Here is a 15,354-nt window from a genome sequence, read left to right on the forward strand (position 1 = left end):
CCGCATATGTAAACGGTGTTCAAATCACACATGTGATGTATCGCTGCGATCGCCAGACTGAGAGCAATAAATCTAGCACTAGACCTCCTCTGTAACTCTAACCTAGTAACCGGAATTTTTTTTTAAAGTGCCGCCTATTGAGGTTTTTATGTACCATAGTTTGTCGACATTCCACGAGTGCGTGCAATTATAAAGCGTGACATGTTTGGTATCTATTTACTCAGCATAACATTATCATTCACATTATGCAAAAAAATGGGCTAATTTTACTGTTTTGTTTTTTTTTAATTCTTGAAAGTGTCCCTTTTCCCAAAAAGTTGCGTTAAAACACTGCTGTGCAAATACCGTGTGACATAAAATATTGCAACAATCGCCGTTTTATTCTCTAGAGTCTCTGCTAAAAAAAAAATCTCTCTCTCTCTCTCTCTCTCTCTCTCTCTCTCTCTCTCTATATATATATAATGTTTGGGGGTTCCAAGTAATTTTCTAGCAAAAAATATGGAATTTAACTTGTAAACACCAAATATCAAAAATAGGCTTAGTCATGAAAGGGTTAAATATATACTGTATATACACAGAACAAGACTGTGTTCACACTATGAGATGTTTTGCAGAGCTGCAGTTCCTCTGAACTCCACAAGATGGTGATCTCGTGTTTACCCAGACAGGAAGTTTCTATGGAAGACAGACAGGAAGTAATGTCGGTACAGACAGGAAGTGATGTCAGGTATAAATAGGAAGTTCCAGGTGAACGGTGAAGCTGGAGGAAGTAGACAGAAGACATTGCTGGAAGTGGTATTAGAGGAGGTAATAAGATCTTATTTTCTATTTACACACAGTAATCCCCCCGTCATGTCCGTCCTCTTCCTCCATAGTCACCGTGATGTCTTTTATCTCCAGCAGATGATGATACACACATATATAGTGTGGAGACCTAGATTAACCCCCTTCGGGGTCAGAACATTCTCTTCATTTTGGAGATGTGTCACCTCCTCACCTTAGCCATCTCTTGTAACGAGGGATGAGATACAGATTTGGGTTGGACTCAAATTTGACCCCAATTTCCAGGATTTGAATCTAGGGTGAATTTGTGGTCTCTTAAAGCTGACCTTCACCCAGTTCTCCCCCCCCCCCTTTTTTTTTTAAATTGTCTTCCCCCATAACCCCTTTCACACAATCACAGATTTTATAGAATTCATTTTTTGTGTAGCCGGCCCCCGGGATTTCCAAACTTCTCACCAAGGTGACGACGACGATGATGATGATGATGTAGTCCCAGCCACCTGCGTCACATCACGGCTCTCAGGAGGCTTCAGGGATATTTACACCAAACTGCACATGCGCAGTGTGTGATATCAGGGGAGGGGCTGCAGGGACAGACAAGCAGCCCCTGACGACGTTAAAAAAAAAAAGAATGATAGTGATGCAGGAATCGGTGTGCTGTGGGGGATGGGCAGATCACTGCAGGGCAGCAGTAGATGCACCGGGGTGGATGAGTATGCTGTTTCAGCTTGATGCAGCAAACTAGATAAGAGGGGTGGAAGCAAAATAAGCCCCATAGTGAGTTCCATTATTGGAGCCAGTAAGATAAAATGTCCCCTGCAGGCTTTAACTCTGGTCAGCAGCCTCACATCAGCCAATAATAGTGTGTGGGGGGGAGGGGGCTGGATAACCCCATCTGACATCAGGCAATAATGAACAAATACTGTAGGTGGATAACTCTGAGAGGGGGTCTGAGATCGGTTAGTAATGGGAGGAGAGGACGGATAATCCCACCCCACATTCTAAGAGGGGGTCTGAGATCAGCTAGTAATGGGAGGAGAGATCGGATAACCCCACCCCACATTATAAGAGAGAGTCTGATATCAGCTAGTAATGGGAGGAGAGGATGAATAACCCCACCCCACATTATAAGAGGGGGTCTGAGATCAGCTAGTAAGGGGAGGAGAGGATGAATAACCCCACCCCACACTATAAGAGGGGGTCCGAGATCAGCTAGTAATGGGAGGAGAGATCGAATAACCCCACCCCACATTATAAGAGAGGGTCTGAGATCAGCTAGTAATGGGAGGAGAGGACGGATAACCCCACCCCACATTATAAGAGAGGGTCTGAGATCGGTTAGTAATGGGAGAAGAGGAGGATAATCCCACCCCACATTATAAGAGGGGGTCCGAGATCAGCTAGTAATGGGAGGAAAGTAGAGCTGCCACGACGCGTCGACGTAATCGACTACGTCGACTAAGAAAATACGTCGACGTGCGTGCAGGGCGTCGATGCGTCACAGTGGTGGCAGTGCTTAGTATCTACCGCTGCCCTCCATGCCGCCGTCCCCCTCTCTTCTCCCTCTCCGTTCTGCCGCCCCCCTCTCTTCTCCCCCTCCGTGCCGCCGTCCCTAGGGGTGCAATGGATCGTCACCGATCCGTGATCCGTGCGCACATGCCGCGATCCGCGGAGCGCTCCGCTGTCTCGGCCTTAGGAGAGGCCGCGGCTTCGGCCTAGCTCCAAAGCAGCGGCCATCTTTCTACACCCAGGCGTTTACAATGTAAACAAACCGGCGTCGTGACATGACGCCGGTTTCTCTCTCCCCTCTCTGTACTGATCTGTGCAGTGGAGGGGAGAGGTCGGATGGAAGCAGCCATCCCTCCATACCCTGCCAATACTCTGCCAGCCAATGCAGTACTCTGCCATCCAATGCAATACTCTGCCATCCAATGCAATACTCTGCCATGCCAATGCAATACTCTGCCCTGCCAATACTCTGCCAGCCAATGCAATACTCTGCCCTGCCAATACTCTGCCAGCCAATGCAATACTCTGCCATGCCAATACTCTGCCAGCCAATGCAATACTCTGCCATGCCAATACTCTGCCAGCCAATGCAATACTCTGCCCCGCCAATACTCTGCAATACAATATAATACTCTGCAATACAATACTCTCAAGGTTATCCAAAGGATTAATTAGCTAATCAAAAAAAAACACTAGATTCATAAAAAAAATAATAATCGGATACTCTGCCAGCCAATGCAATACTCTGCCAGCCCGATACTCTGCCAGCCAATTCAATACTCTGCCCTGCCCGATACTCTGCCAGCCAATGCAATACTCTGCCCTGCCCGATACTCTGCCAGCCAATGCAATACTCTGCCCTGCCAATACTCTGCCAGCCAATGCAATACTCTACCATGCCAATACTCTGCCATGCCAATGCAATACTCTGCCAGCCAATGCAATACTCTGCCAGCCAATGCAATACTCTGCCCTGCCAATACTCAATAATCAAAAAAAAAACACTAGATTCATTAAAAAATAAAAATTAAAAAAATAATCGGATAGTCGTTGACTAATCGAAAAAATAATCGATAGATTAGTCGACAGACAAATTAATCGTTAGTTGCAGCTTTAGAGGAAAGATCGGATAACCCCACCCCACATTATAAGAGAGGGTCTGAGATCAGTTAGTAATGGGAGGAGAAGATGGACAACCCCACCCCACATTATAAGAGAGGGTCTGAGATCAACTAGTAATGGGAGGAGAGGATGAATAACCCCACCCTCACATTATAAGAGGGGGGTCTGAGATCAGTTAGTAATGGGAGGAGAGGATGGATAACCCCACACCACATTATAAGAGGGGGTCTGAGATCAGCTAGTAATGGGAGGAGAGGACGGATAAGGGGCATAGGCGTAAGCAGCTCAAACATACATGTATGTGTGTGTGTGTGTGTGTGTGTGTGTGTATATATATATATATTAAAATGTATTAAAATGACTTATGAATGTAAAAAATATTTTTTTACATTTATTAAAACATTTAATCGTTCACACTAGCGGTAGAGGTGCAGTAAAACCCTGCTGTTGAGCTGTGGTTTTACTGCCATGTTTTAGCTATAGAGGCAGCAGCTGGGCATGTTCACATGCTGCGGCTGCAGTTATACCCCATGTTGCTTTCAGCAGGGAATAGCACCCACTGACTGACCCATTCAAATGAAAGGCGACACTCTGCAAGCATCCCACAACTGTGTGCAGCATGGAGTTCAAAGGCTTAAGGCTGGTTGGGTGGATCCGATACAACGTCTCCTCACCACCTCTCGAATGCTCCCTGCATGCGTGGGAGAGCCGAAGCCCGTGAACCCAGAAGGGAAGGTCAGGGGATCTGCAGAAGGGCGGCAATACTGGGGGTGTTTTGGAAGCAATCGGGTGTCTTCCCAGCTGCTGCACTGCTTCCATCTGACAGACAGCCGGCAGTTGGCTTGTCATCAATACACACGTGGCCACCCATGGTGTGTGCAACCCCCACACTGTCAGGTCTGTTTGATGTACAAACTGGCAGCAAAAGGATTAAATATTGGACTGATTCATGTAAGGGGCTATTTTACTATGTGACATGTTTCCCCTGCATGTGTGTCACTTCCTGTGGTTATGGGATATATATATACAAGAGAACCGACTTTGTGCTGCAGAGTCCGGTGTAAACAAAGGAATAGCCGGCAATTAAAAATTCAGAAAACAAAATGGTGTCGTCGTCCCCCCAAATCCATACAAAACCACATTGTAAGGGGCTTTAGGGCAGGAGGCCCCCCCCCCCAAGTACCTTGTCCCCAGGTTGATGGGGACAAGGGCCTTTTACCAACAACCCTGAGCAGTGGTTGTTGGGGTTTGCAGGCGGGGGTCATATCAGAATCTGGAAGACCTCTTTAACAAGGGGAGGGGGGCCCAGATCCTTGCTACCCCCTATGGGGATACAGCTGTTGTGCACATTGCAGGATCGCAAGGGGGCTCAGGTAAGTATTGGGGGGGGGGACTGGAGGGACTGCTACAAACAGGTTTTTTACATTCATGCATAGAATGCATGAAGGTAGAAAACCCTGAGCCTTTACAACCACTTTAAGCCACGTGCAAGAGGAGTCTTGAAAAGCAGCAGGAAGGAAGGAGCAGGCGTCTGGGAGGGAGTGTGGAGGGGTTCACAGCTGTGAGGGAGTGACCTCTCTGCAGACTGAGACCCTGGTTTTGCTGAAGTCCTGCAGATTGTCTTGTACCCTAAAACAAGTGGGAACCCTGAACCCCAGTGTGGGACTAACAGACTGGCGGTGAGCCATGTTGTATGGTCTTTGTTATATCGGGATTGTGAACTGTTTGCATTACTGTTGCTGAAGAAAGCTCTTTGTGATTCTATTATGAAAGACCAATAAAGACTATTCATTTTACAAGCAGTAAGCTGGTCATCTTGGGGCCTCCATATGACACCTTATCACCATTCTAAAATTCTCAACTATCTGTCTACAGAGAAAACTGTACAGATCACATGACCACATCAATGAGGATGGAGGAGGACCGGAGTCACGTGTCTGAGAGGGTACTAAACCTCACCCTGGAGATCATCTACTTGCTGACCGGAGAGGTGAGGAGGATTCTGGGAGGTCACATGACATCACTATTATCTCTAATAATAAAACACAGACCTGACCAGAGAGGTGAGGAGGATTCTGGGATCCTAACGTGATATTCCTATTGGTTTTCCAATACAGAGATTTCCTCTTCTGAAGTCTGGAGATCATATGACCATCACAGTGCCTCCATGTGACTCCCTAAAACCTGAGAGACACAAAATGGAGAAGATTTTAGAAGTCACCAAGAAGATGATGGAGCTGCTGACAGGAGAGGTGAGGAGGATTCTGGGAATTCTGGGACATTATCTAGTAACAGACAAGGGATGTGTCTGGATGGTGACTGTATCATTGTGTGTGTCAGGTTCCTATAAGGTGTCAGGATGTCACTGTCTATTTCTCCATGGAGGAGTGGGAGTATTTAGAAGAACACAAGGATCTCTACAAGGACGTCATGATGGACAATCAGCCGCCCCTCACATCACCGGGTAAGAGGAGACTTTATTGTAAAGGAGAGAGCAGTACGGAGGCTCCACCTAGATCCCCCATCATCTGATAAACACATAGAAACAATGTATTCAGTCAGTGTGTGTGTTTCCTACAGATGGATCCAGTAATGGGAACCCACCAGAGAGATGTCCCCGTCCTCTGTATTCCCGGGATTCCACACAGGAAGATCACACCATACCTCACCATGAACAGGTAGGTGGAGTTGAGGGTCTGGAACATAAAGTGATTGAACTCTGACATGTGGAGACGATGTGTGGACTCTACAAGATGATCTTTTCTATGTGATCTCACATCATAAATACTTCTATGTTACAGATGTTATTTTCTGCCATTCTGTTGGTTTAGGGTGAAGATCTGATGGACATAAAAGTTGAGGATGAAGTAGAAGAGACGTATGGGAGGGATGATCAGCAATATATGGAGGAGGCTGGAATGACAAGGACATTTGAAGAGGAGGACACTCCTACAGAGATCAGCACAGGTGAGCCAGAATATATTCTTGTCATGGCATTGTGACATATAAAAATAATTATAAATCATATAAAAATACACGACCCACAGAACATTTTACAAAACTTCTCACGCTTTCAAGATACAGGAAGAGTCTTTGACAATAGCTACATCAACCAAGATACTCTAATTCGATTTTTTAACTACTTCCAGTCTGCCATATAGCAAAATGATGACCGGAAAGTGGTTCTGTTATCCTGACTGGGCGTCATATAACGTCCAGCAGGATAACCGGCGATTGTCGGGGCGTGCAGTATGGCGATCGGTGGAGTACCAGTCTGAGATGCCGCATCTTTGATTGAGATAAAGAGCCTATGACGTAGGCTCTTTACCATGTGATCAGCTGTGTCCAATCACAGCTGATCATGGTGTAAACAGGAAAAGACGCGTATGGGCTGTTCCTCAACTCGCACTGACAGCCGCGAATAGAGGAGAGTCAATCGGCTACTCTCTTGACAGGGGGGTCTGCACTGATTGATTATAAGTGCAGCCCACCCATGACCTCCAGGTAAGCCCACTAGAGCCCACCAGGGATGCCAATCAATGCCCATTAGGGATGGCACTCTGTGCCCATCAGTGATGCCTGCCAGTGCCTCCTGATAAGTGCTGCCTATGAGTGCCCATCAGTGCTGCCCGTCAGTGCAGCCTCATCAGTGAAGGAGAAAACTTTATGTACAAAGTTTTGCAACAGAAACAAACTTTTTTTTCAACTTTCGGTCTTTTTCTATTTTTAGCGCAAAAAATAAAAACCCCAGTGGTGATCAAATACCACCAGAAAAAAAGCTCTGTTTGTGGGAACAAAATGCTAAAACTGTAATTTGGGTACAGCGCAATTGTCATTCAAAATGTGACCGCGCTGAAAGCTGAAAATTGGTCTGGGCAGGAAGGTGTATAAGGTATTGAAGTGGGTAATCCGGACAGGCTTTGAACACCGGCGCCTGTTTTGACCAAACTTAAGTAGTGCTAATGTAGTCTCGGGCTATGTGACCATTCAACAATATTTGACAATGCTGAAAGGTCCTCGCCTTCGAGGTCCGTAAATAAAAGTATTTGATAAAAAAGATTTAAGATTGAGGAAAAGATAATTCAGACGAAAAATAAAAAGACAATAGACCGCTTGCTAGGCATGTGCATGACGAAAACAAATTTTTTTTTTTTTTTTTTTTTAACATTTAAGCTGATAACCTCCTCGGTACAGCAGGCCAGTAGAAGGAGCTGTGTGCTCTGAGCGCGTAGCCTGCACAGTCATCACATCATTCTCACGATCCGGTCCCCGCCTCTTCCTGTGATGTCATTTCTTCCCATGTGGTCCACGACGGTTTGCATAGACTTCCTGGACGTTCTAGGCGTCCCAGCTCTTCATCCAGCAGCCATCCAGAGCTTCTAATGGACCTCCAGGATGGCGCCAGCCCCCAAGGATGATGGCATTCTTTTACAAGCGTCAATTACCTTACATCCTGTAAGTCAGGGATATGCAATTAGCGGACCTCCCAAGCTGTTGCAAAACTACAAGTCCCATCATGCCTCGTCCACTGGGTGTCATGCTTGTGGCTGTCAGTCTTGCTATGCCTCATGTCATGGGAATTGTAGTTCTGCAACAGCTGGAGGTCCGCTAATTGCATATCCCTGCTGTAAGTGTTCTTAACTACTTAAGGACCGCCTCATGTACATGTACGTTGGTACTTTTAAGAGGGATATCTCGGTAACGGCAGCAGCTGCTGCCACAACCAATATGTCCCTCTTTACAGGTGGTGGTCCTGTGTGTGATAACGGTGGTCTCCGCGGCGGGTTCGCCACGAGATCACCGTTATCGGCGGGGGGAGAGGTGCCACCCCCCCCTCCCGCCACTCTCCCGCACCCTCCGACGCTTACCGGAGCCGTCGGTAGCGGCGGAGGCGATCGGGTCCTATCGATCACTGGGTATGGAGACGAGTGAGGCTAAGATGGCCCCCACTCGTCTCTATACCATAGGAGGGCGGAAGCAACGTCAAAACGTCACTTCCGCCCATACCTCTTAAAGGTAAATGTTTTTTTTTTTTTTTTTTTTTTCTTTCAATGTCATTTTTCCAAATTACATTTATTTTTTTTATTGCATTTAAGTCCAAATATGAGATGTGAGGACTTTTTGATCCCAGATCTGATATTTAAGAGGACCTGTCATGCTTTTTTCTATTACAAGGGATGTTTACATTCCTTGTAATAGGAATAAAAGTGATCCATTTATTTATTATTTATTTTTTGAAAAGTGTAAAAATAAATAAAATCAAGTAAAATAAATAAGGAAAAAAAAAAAAATTTTTTTTAAACCCCCGTCCCGACGAACTCGCGCACAGAAGCGAACACATACGTGAGTAGCGCCCGCATATGAAAACGGCGGTCAAACCACACATGAGAGGTTTCGCCGCGATCGGTAGAGCGAGAGCAATAATTCTAGGCCTAGACCTCCTCTGTAACGCAAAACATGTAACCTGTAGAATTTTTTAAATGTCGCTTATGGAGATTTTTGAGGGTAAAAGTTTGATGCTATTCCATGAGCGGGCGCAATTTTGAAGCGTGACATGTTGGATATCAATTTACTCGGCGTAACATTATCTTTCACAATACAAAAGAAAATTGAGCTGATTTTACTATTGTCTTATTTTTTTATTCAAAAAAGTGAATTTTTTTAAAAAAAAGGGCGCTTGTAAGACCGCTGCGCAAATACGGTGTGAAAAAAAGTATTACAATGACCGACATTTTATTCTCTTAGCCCTTGTACACACGGTCGGACATTCCGACGGAAAATGTCCGATCGGACCACGTTGTTGGATAATCCAACCGTGTGTGGGCTCCATCGGACTGTTTCCGTCGCAATATCCGACCGACAAAGTTTTAGAGCTGGGCTTTAAAACTTTCCGACAACATGAGCCGATCGGACTTTGTCCGATCGTTTGTAGAGCAGGGGGCACCATGAGAGGCTCCTGGTACTCTGTGTTGATCGTGGAGCCCAGTGCTGTAACAAGTTCCAGCACTGAGCTCCGGTAACTGGTGCGACAGGGGCACGCTAGCATGAGCACTCAGTCAGGACACCTTCCCCACATGTGTTGCAGGGTGCTGAGTTCCCCACGCAGCGATCGTTCTCTAGCACTAACAGCCGACACTGGTATCTTTCCCCACTGAGCCTGCACACATCACACAGAGCTCACAGAGGATCCTCCTCCTTGGCTCCGATGTACACAGACAGGAGGTGGAAGGAAAGACATCCACTGCAAGAGCTGTGCTGGTCATCTGCGGTGTGTATATAGTTTGTTGATAGGGGAGGGGGACACACTGTGACCGTCACAGTAACCAGGAAGGGGGGGGGGGGTTAGGATGCACACATTGAGAAGTGATGGTGGGGGGTTGCTTTTTGGAGAGCAGTGGACTTGTGCTGCAAGGTGGGGTGGTGTGGGGAGATTTCAAATCCAATCCCCCTATTTGGACAAGTCCTTTACCCAATCCCAATCCAAAAGTATGCCTCGGCACATATCCTGTAACACTCCCCAAAACCAAAGAGATGCTGCTTGCCTCTAGTCCCAGGGCCCCCCTCCTCTCTGCCGTCATCCCAGGGCCCCCCTCCTCTCTGCCGTCATCCCAGGGCCCCCCTCCTCTCTGCCGTCATCCCAGGGCCGGGCCCCCCTCCTCTCTGCCGTCATCCCAGGGCCGGGCCCCCCTCCTCTCTGCCGTCATCCCAGGGCCGGGCCCCCCTCCTCTCTGCCGTCATCCCAGGGCCGGACCCCCCCTCTCTCGGCTCTCATGCCAGGACCCCCCCCTCTCTCGGCTCTCATGCCAGGACCCCCCCCCCTCTCTCGGCTCTCATGCCAGGACCCCCCCCTCTCTCGGCTCTCATGCCAGGACCCTCCTCTCTCGGCTCTCATACCAGGTGTCCCCTAAACACCAACTCTGATAGGGGGCGCTGGACAGTTAGGGCTTGTCTACATTCACAGTTTGGGGTGGTAAAACCTCATAGTTGAGCCCTGTTTTTTTTTTTTCTCACCCTCAACCACACCCCTTTAACTGTAGTGGCCAGGGGTTTACACATGTTGCATTTGCAGCAGGAATTATACACCCTGTCACACTTAGACGGTGTAGTGCCTGCCAAGAGTAACCCATTCAAGTGAATGGGGCTGCTCTGCAACCTTGTGCAGTACAGCAAAAAAAAAAAGGGGTTAAAATTTGTATTGCCTCCTCATCACCTGCTTTAACCGCTTGGATCCCACACTAGCATGCTGCAACTTTGTGCATTGCACAAAGTTGCAAGGTGTTTGCAGAGTGGCCCTATTTACTTGAATGGGTCACAATCACCCACCAAAAGCAACAGGAGGTATAATTCCTGCTGTAGCATGTGTACATCCTTAGCTGCAGCCACTGTAGCTAAAGGGGGAAGGGACGAACATATGTAATGTGGGCGCAGTGCAATAAGTAGATGGTGTTTTGTGTGGCTTGCGTATGGACAGGGACACAGGGGGCCCCATGATCTCCTATTTCCCGGGGGCCCCATAAGTTGTCAGTCCGCCCTTGCATGTACCTCCTAGTCCTCATTGGTTCCTGCTCTTCTAACAAGGCTTTCTCAATTTAGAAGTTATCTAGGAGGACCAAAGGCCTAAAGAGGGGAAGTCGCAACTGATTAGGACAGATGGAATCTTGACCTAAAGAGCTAACCTTCTTGTACCTATTTATATTTTTCCAGGACACGCCATCAAGAAACCCTCAAAGGATCGTCTCACTTTATCTCCAGTTTGTGAAATGGAAGATGAGGACATCACAAGAGATTGTGCAGGAGAAAAGACAATGAGCTCAGCTATGAATGGTGGACTTCACAGTGTGGATAGACCATCAAATACTTCTGACTCTGAGCAACCTCGTACTGTGAGGGATGATCCTGGAATTCAGGGGAAGGAGAGGTTTTCCTGTCCTGAATTTGGGGAAAGTTTTATCTCTGAATTAAATCTTTCAGTACATCAGAGATCTCACACGGGTGAGATGCCACATTCCTGTTCTGACTGCGGGAAATGCTTTATTCATAAATCAGAACTTTTCATACCTTGCAGATCTCACACGGGCAAGAAGCCAAATTCCTGCCCTGAATGTGGGAAATGTTTTACAACTAAATCAAAACTTGTTAGACATCAGAGATGTCACACGGGGGAGAAGCCGTATTCCTGCCCTGAGTGTGGGAAAGGTTTTGCAACAAAATCAAAACTTGTTATTCATCAGAGATCTCACACGGGAGAGAAGCCATATTCCTGCCCTGAGTGCGGGAAATGTTTTTCACATAAATCAGCCCTTGTTACACATCAGAGATTGCACACAGGCGAAAAGCCGTATTTTTGCCCTGAGTGTGGGAAATGTTTTTCAGATGAATCAAACTTAGTTCAACATCAGAAATCTCACACTGGAGTGAAGCCATATTCCAGTGCTGAGTGCAGAAAATGTTGCGCACAGAAATCACACCCTTGTAGACATCAGCGATTGCACGCTAGGGAGAAGCCAAATTCCTGCCCTGAGTGCGGGAAATGTTTTCTTTATAAATCGGAACTTGTCATACATTGGAGGTCTCACATGGGCATGAAGTCACCTTCTTGCCCTGAATGTGGGAAATGTTTTACATCAAATTCACTGCTTGTTACACATCGGAGATCTCACACAGGGGAGAAGCCGTATTCATGTTCTGTATGTGGGCAATGTTTTACACAGAAGGCAGGTCTTCATAGACATCAGAGAACTCACCCCCAAAAGAAGACATATTTGTGCCCTGTGTGCGGGAAATGTTTTTTGGACAAATCACTCCTGAGTAAACATCGGAAATATCACGCGAGGGAGATGAAACATCTCTGTCCTAAATGTGGGAAATGTTTTTCGGACAAATCACTCCTGAATAAACATCGGAAATCTCACGCGAGGGAGATGAAACATCTCTGTCCTAAATGTGGGAAATGTTTTGTGCACGAATCGGGTCTTATTACACATCTGAGGGTTCACACTGGGGAAAAGCCGTTCTCCTGTACTGAGTGTGGGAAATGTTTTACACAGAAAGCAAACCTTCATTCACATCAGATATTGCACACCGGGGTGATGCCACATTCCTGCACTGAATGTGGGAAAGGTTTTAGATGGAAGAAAAGCCTTCTTAAGCATCAGAGATCTCACAGAGAAAAGAAGTAAATTTTATGAGTGTGGGAAATTTTTAATTTTTTACATAAATTTGACTTTGTTAGACATCAGAGAGCTTTCATAGGGAAGAAACAAGAGGGAAATATTTTATTATTCACGGGAGGTTCACTATACTTGCTCATAAGCTCGGAATGTTGATCTGAGCCCAGTTCTTGTAATAATACTTAAAGTGAAATATTAAAAATGCATAATTCCTTTAAATCATTAGCCAACCCTCTTTAAGATTAAAAGTGGTCTCCGCGGCCTCAAGATTATTTTTAATCGTGGGTGGGAGAGGGCCCCCCCTCCCGCCGCGCTCCGGTCGTCTCCACCGCTTAGCAGAGTCGTCGGTAGCGGTGGAGACAATTTTCCTCCTTTCCCGTCACGGGCCTGGAGCCGAGTGAGGGAAAGATGGCCCCCACTCGGCTCCATAACCTTGAATGACAGAAGCGACGTCAAACGCCACTTCCGCCCAATGGTCTAAAAGGGGAATTATTTTATTTTTTTTAAACACATTTATTTAGTCTTATTGCATTTAAGTGTAAATTTAGAAATTTGAGGTGTGTGTTTTTTTTTTTTTTGTTTTTTTTTTTTATACTCCAGATCTCACATTAACCACTTCAGCCCCGGAAGGATTTACCCCCTTCCTGACCAGAGCACTTTTTGCGATTCGGCACTACGTCGCTTTAGCTGCCAATTGAGCGGTCGTGCGATGTTGTACCCAAACACAATTGACATCTTGTTTTTCCCACAAATATAGCTTTCTTTTGGTGGTATTTGATCACCTCTGCGTTTTTTATTTTTTGCGCTATAATCAAAAAAAGGGCGTACATTTAAAAAAAAAAAAGCATTATTTTTTTATTTTCTGCTATAATAAATATCCACCAAAAATATATTTAACCACTTGCCGACCGCCTCACGCCGATGTACGTCGGCAGAATGGCACGGGCAGGCATAAGCACGTACATGTACGTGATTTGCCTCCCGCGGGTCGGGGGCCCGATCGGGCCCCCGCCCGGTGCCTGCGGCGGTCGGTTTTCGTTCGGGAGCGATCCCGGACGAGGGGACGGCCATTCATTCATGGCCACCCCCTCGCGATCGCTCCCGACGAATGGAAATCCCCGGTGACATCACTTCCTCTCCTGTAATGTAAACACAGGAGAGGAAGTGATGTATTCTCTCCTCCGTGTCGGTATTTTTCGTTCCGACACGGAGGAGAGCGGATCAGTGAGTTGCACCAACACATCCCACACACAGTAGAACATGCCAGGCACACTCACACCCCCCCTTTACCCCCCGATCACCCCCCCAATTACCCCTGCCCCCCCAGTCACAGTGACACCAATGTCATTTTTTTTTTTTTTTTTTTTTTTTTTGCATTGGTGTCATTTGTGACTGTAATAACTGTTAGGGCAGTTAGGGTTAGCCCCCTTTAGTTCTAATGTACCCCCCTAACCCCCCCAATAAAGGTTTAACCCCGTGATCACCCCCCGTCGCCAGTGTCACTAAGGCTGGGTTCACATTGCAGCGGTTTATGAGAACGAATGTGATTCGCACCGCACTGCAGTGCAAATCACATCCGATCTCTGTGCGATTCGAGTTCAGCCATTCGCCGCACCCGCCGCACCCGCCACACCCGCCGCACCCGCCGCAAATTCGCACGGGACCCTTTTTTTGGCCCGCAGCAGAATCGGATCGCATGGGTGTTCACACCATGCGATCCGAGTTTGCAGATCGCACTGCGATATGCGAACTGATCTGGGGGTGTCAGTAACATTTCACTGACACTCCCAGCAGTTCGCATAGGGCAGTGTGAACTGCCGCCGGGAGGCATGCGATGCGGGAACCCGCCGCGGATTCGCGGCGTTTCCGCATCGCTCCAGTGTGAACCCAGCCTAATAAGCGATCATTTTTCTGATCGCCGTATTAGTGTCACAGGTGACGCTAGTTAGGCAGGTAGGTATTTAGGTTTGCCGCAGCTTTTTATAGCGCTAGGGACCCCCATATACTACCGCATAAAGCCCCCTGATTGCCCCCTAGTTAACCCTTTCACCAGTGATCACCATATAACTGTTACAGGTGACGCTGGTTGGTTAGTTATTTTTTTATAGTTTCAGGGCACCCGCCATTTATTACCTAATAAAGGTTTAACCCCCTGATCACCCGGCAGGTGTCATTTGTGACTAATAACTGTTAGGGCAGTTAGGGTTAGCCCCCTTTAGTTCTAAGGTACCCCCCTAACCCCCCCAATAAAGGTTTAACCCCGTGATCACCCCCCGTCGCCAGTGTCACTAAGGCTGGGTTCACATTGCAGCGGTTTATGAGAACGGATGTGATTCGCACCGCACTGCAGTGCAAATCACATCCGATCTCTGTGCGATTCGAGTTCAGCTATACAGATAGTATGGCTGAATTCGTGTCGCACCCGCCGCACCCGCCGCAAACTCGCACGGGACCCTTTTTTTGGTCCGCAGCAGAATCGGATCGCATGGGTGTTCACACCATGCGATCCAAGTTTGCAGATCGCACTGCGATATGCGAACTGATCTGGGGGTGTCATTAACATTTCACTGACACTCCCAGCAGTTCGCATAGGGCAGTGTGAACTGCCGCCGGGAGGCATGCGATGCGGGAACCCGCCGCGCATTCGTGGCGTTCCCGCATCGCTCCAGTGTGAACCCAGCCTAATAAGCGATCGTTTTTCTGATCGCTGTATTAGTGTCACAGGTGACGCTAGTTAGGCAGGTAGGTATTTAGGTTCGCCGCAGCTTTT

The 15,354-nt window shown here is 47.2% G+C and overlaps 1 protein-coding gene across 1 annotated transcript; it reads left to right on the forward strand.

Moving 5' to 3' along the window:
• The first annotated feature begins 747 nt into the window (after nt 1-747).
• Nucleotides 748-13,481, forward strand: LOC143989312 (uncharacterized). Its single transcript, XM_077489397.1, has 7 exons — nt 748-807; nt 5,290-5,404; nt 5,532-5,666; nt 5,755-5,878; nt 5,995-6,092; nt 6,246-6,381; nt 11,119-13,481. Exons 2-7 carry the CDS (start codon nt 5,309-5,311, stop codon nt 12,591-12,593), a joined length of 2,064 nt encoding a protein of 687 aa, XP_077345523.1. The 5' UTR covers nt 748-807; nt 5,290-5,308; the 3' UTR covers nt 12,594-13,481.
• The last annotated feature ends 1,873 nt before the right edge of the window (nt 13,482-15,354 follow it).

The sequence above is a fragment of the Lithobates pipiens genome, unplaced genomic scaffold, assembly GCF_037356315.1.
Source record: "Lithobates pipiens isolate NorthernLeopardFrog02 unplaced genomic scaffold, aLitPip1_a1.2 Scaffold_18, whole genome shotgun sequence".
Taxonomy (NCBI): Eukaryota; Metazoa; Chordata; class Amphibia; order Anura; family Ranidae; genus Lithobates; species Lithobates pipiens.

Coding starts and splice junctions, on each gene's coding strand:
- LOC143989312 (XM_077489397.1), top strand. CDS start 5,309: ATGACCACATCAATGAGGATGGAGGAGGACCGGAGTCACGTGTCTGAG. Junction 5,405..5,531: donor TCTACTTGCTGACCGGAGAG/GTGAGGAGGATT, acceptor TTTCCAATACAG/AGATTTCCTCTTCTGAAGTC. Junction 5,879..5,994: donor GCCGCCCCTCACATCACCGG/GTAAGAGGAGAC, acceptor TGTTTCCTACAG/ATGGATCCAGTAATGGGAAC.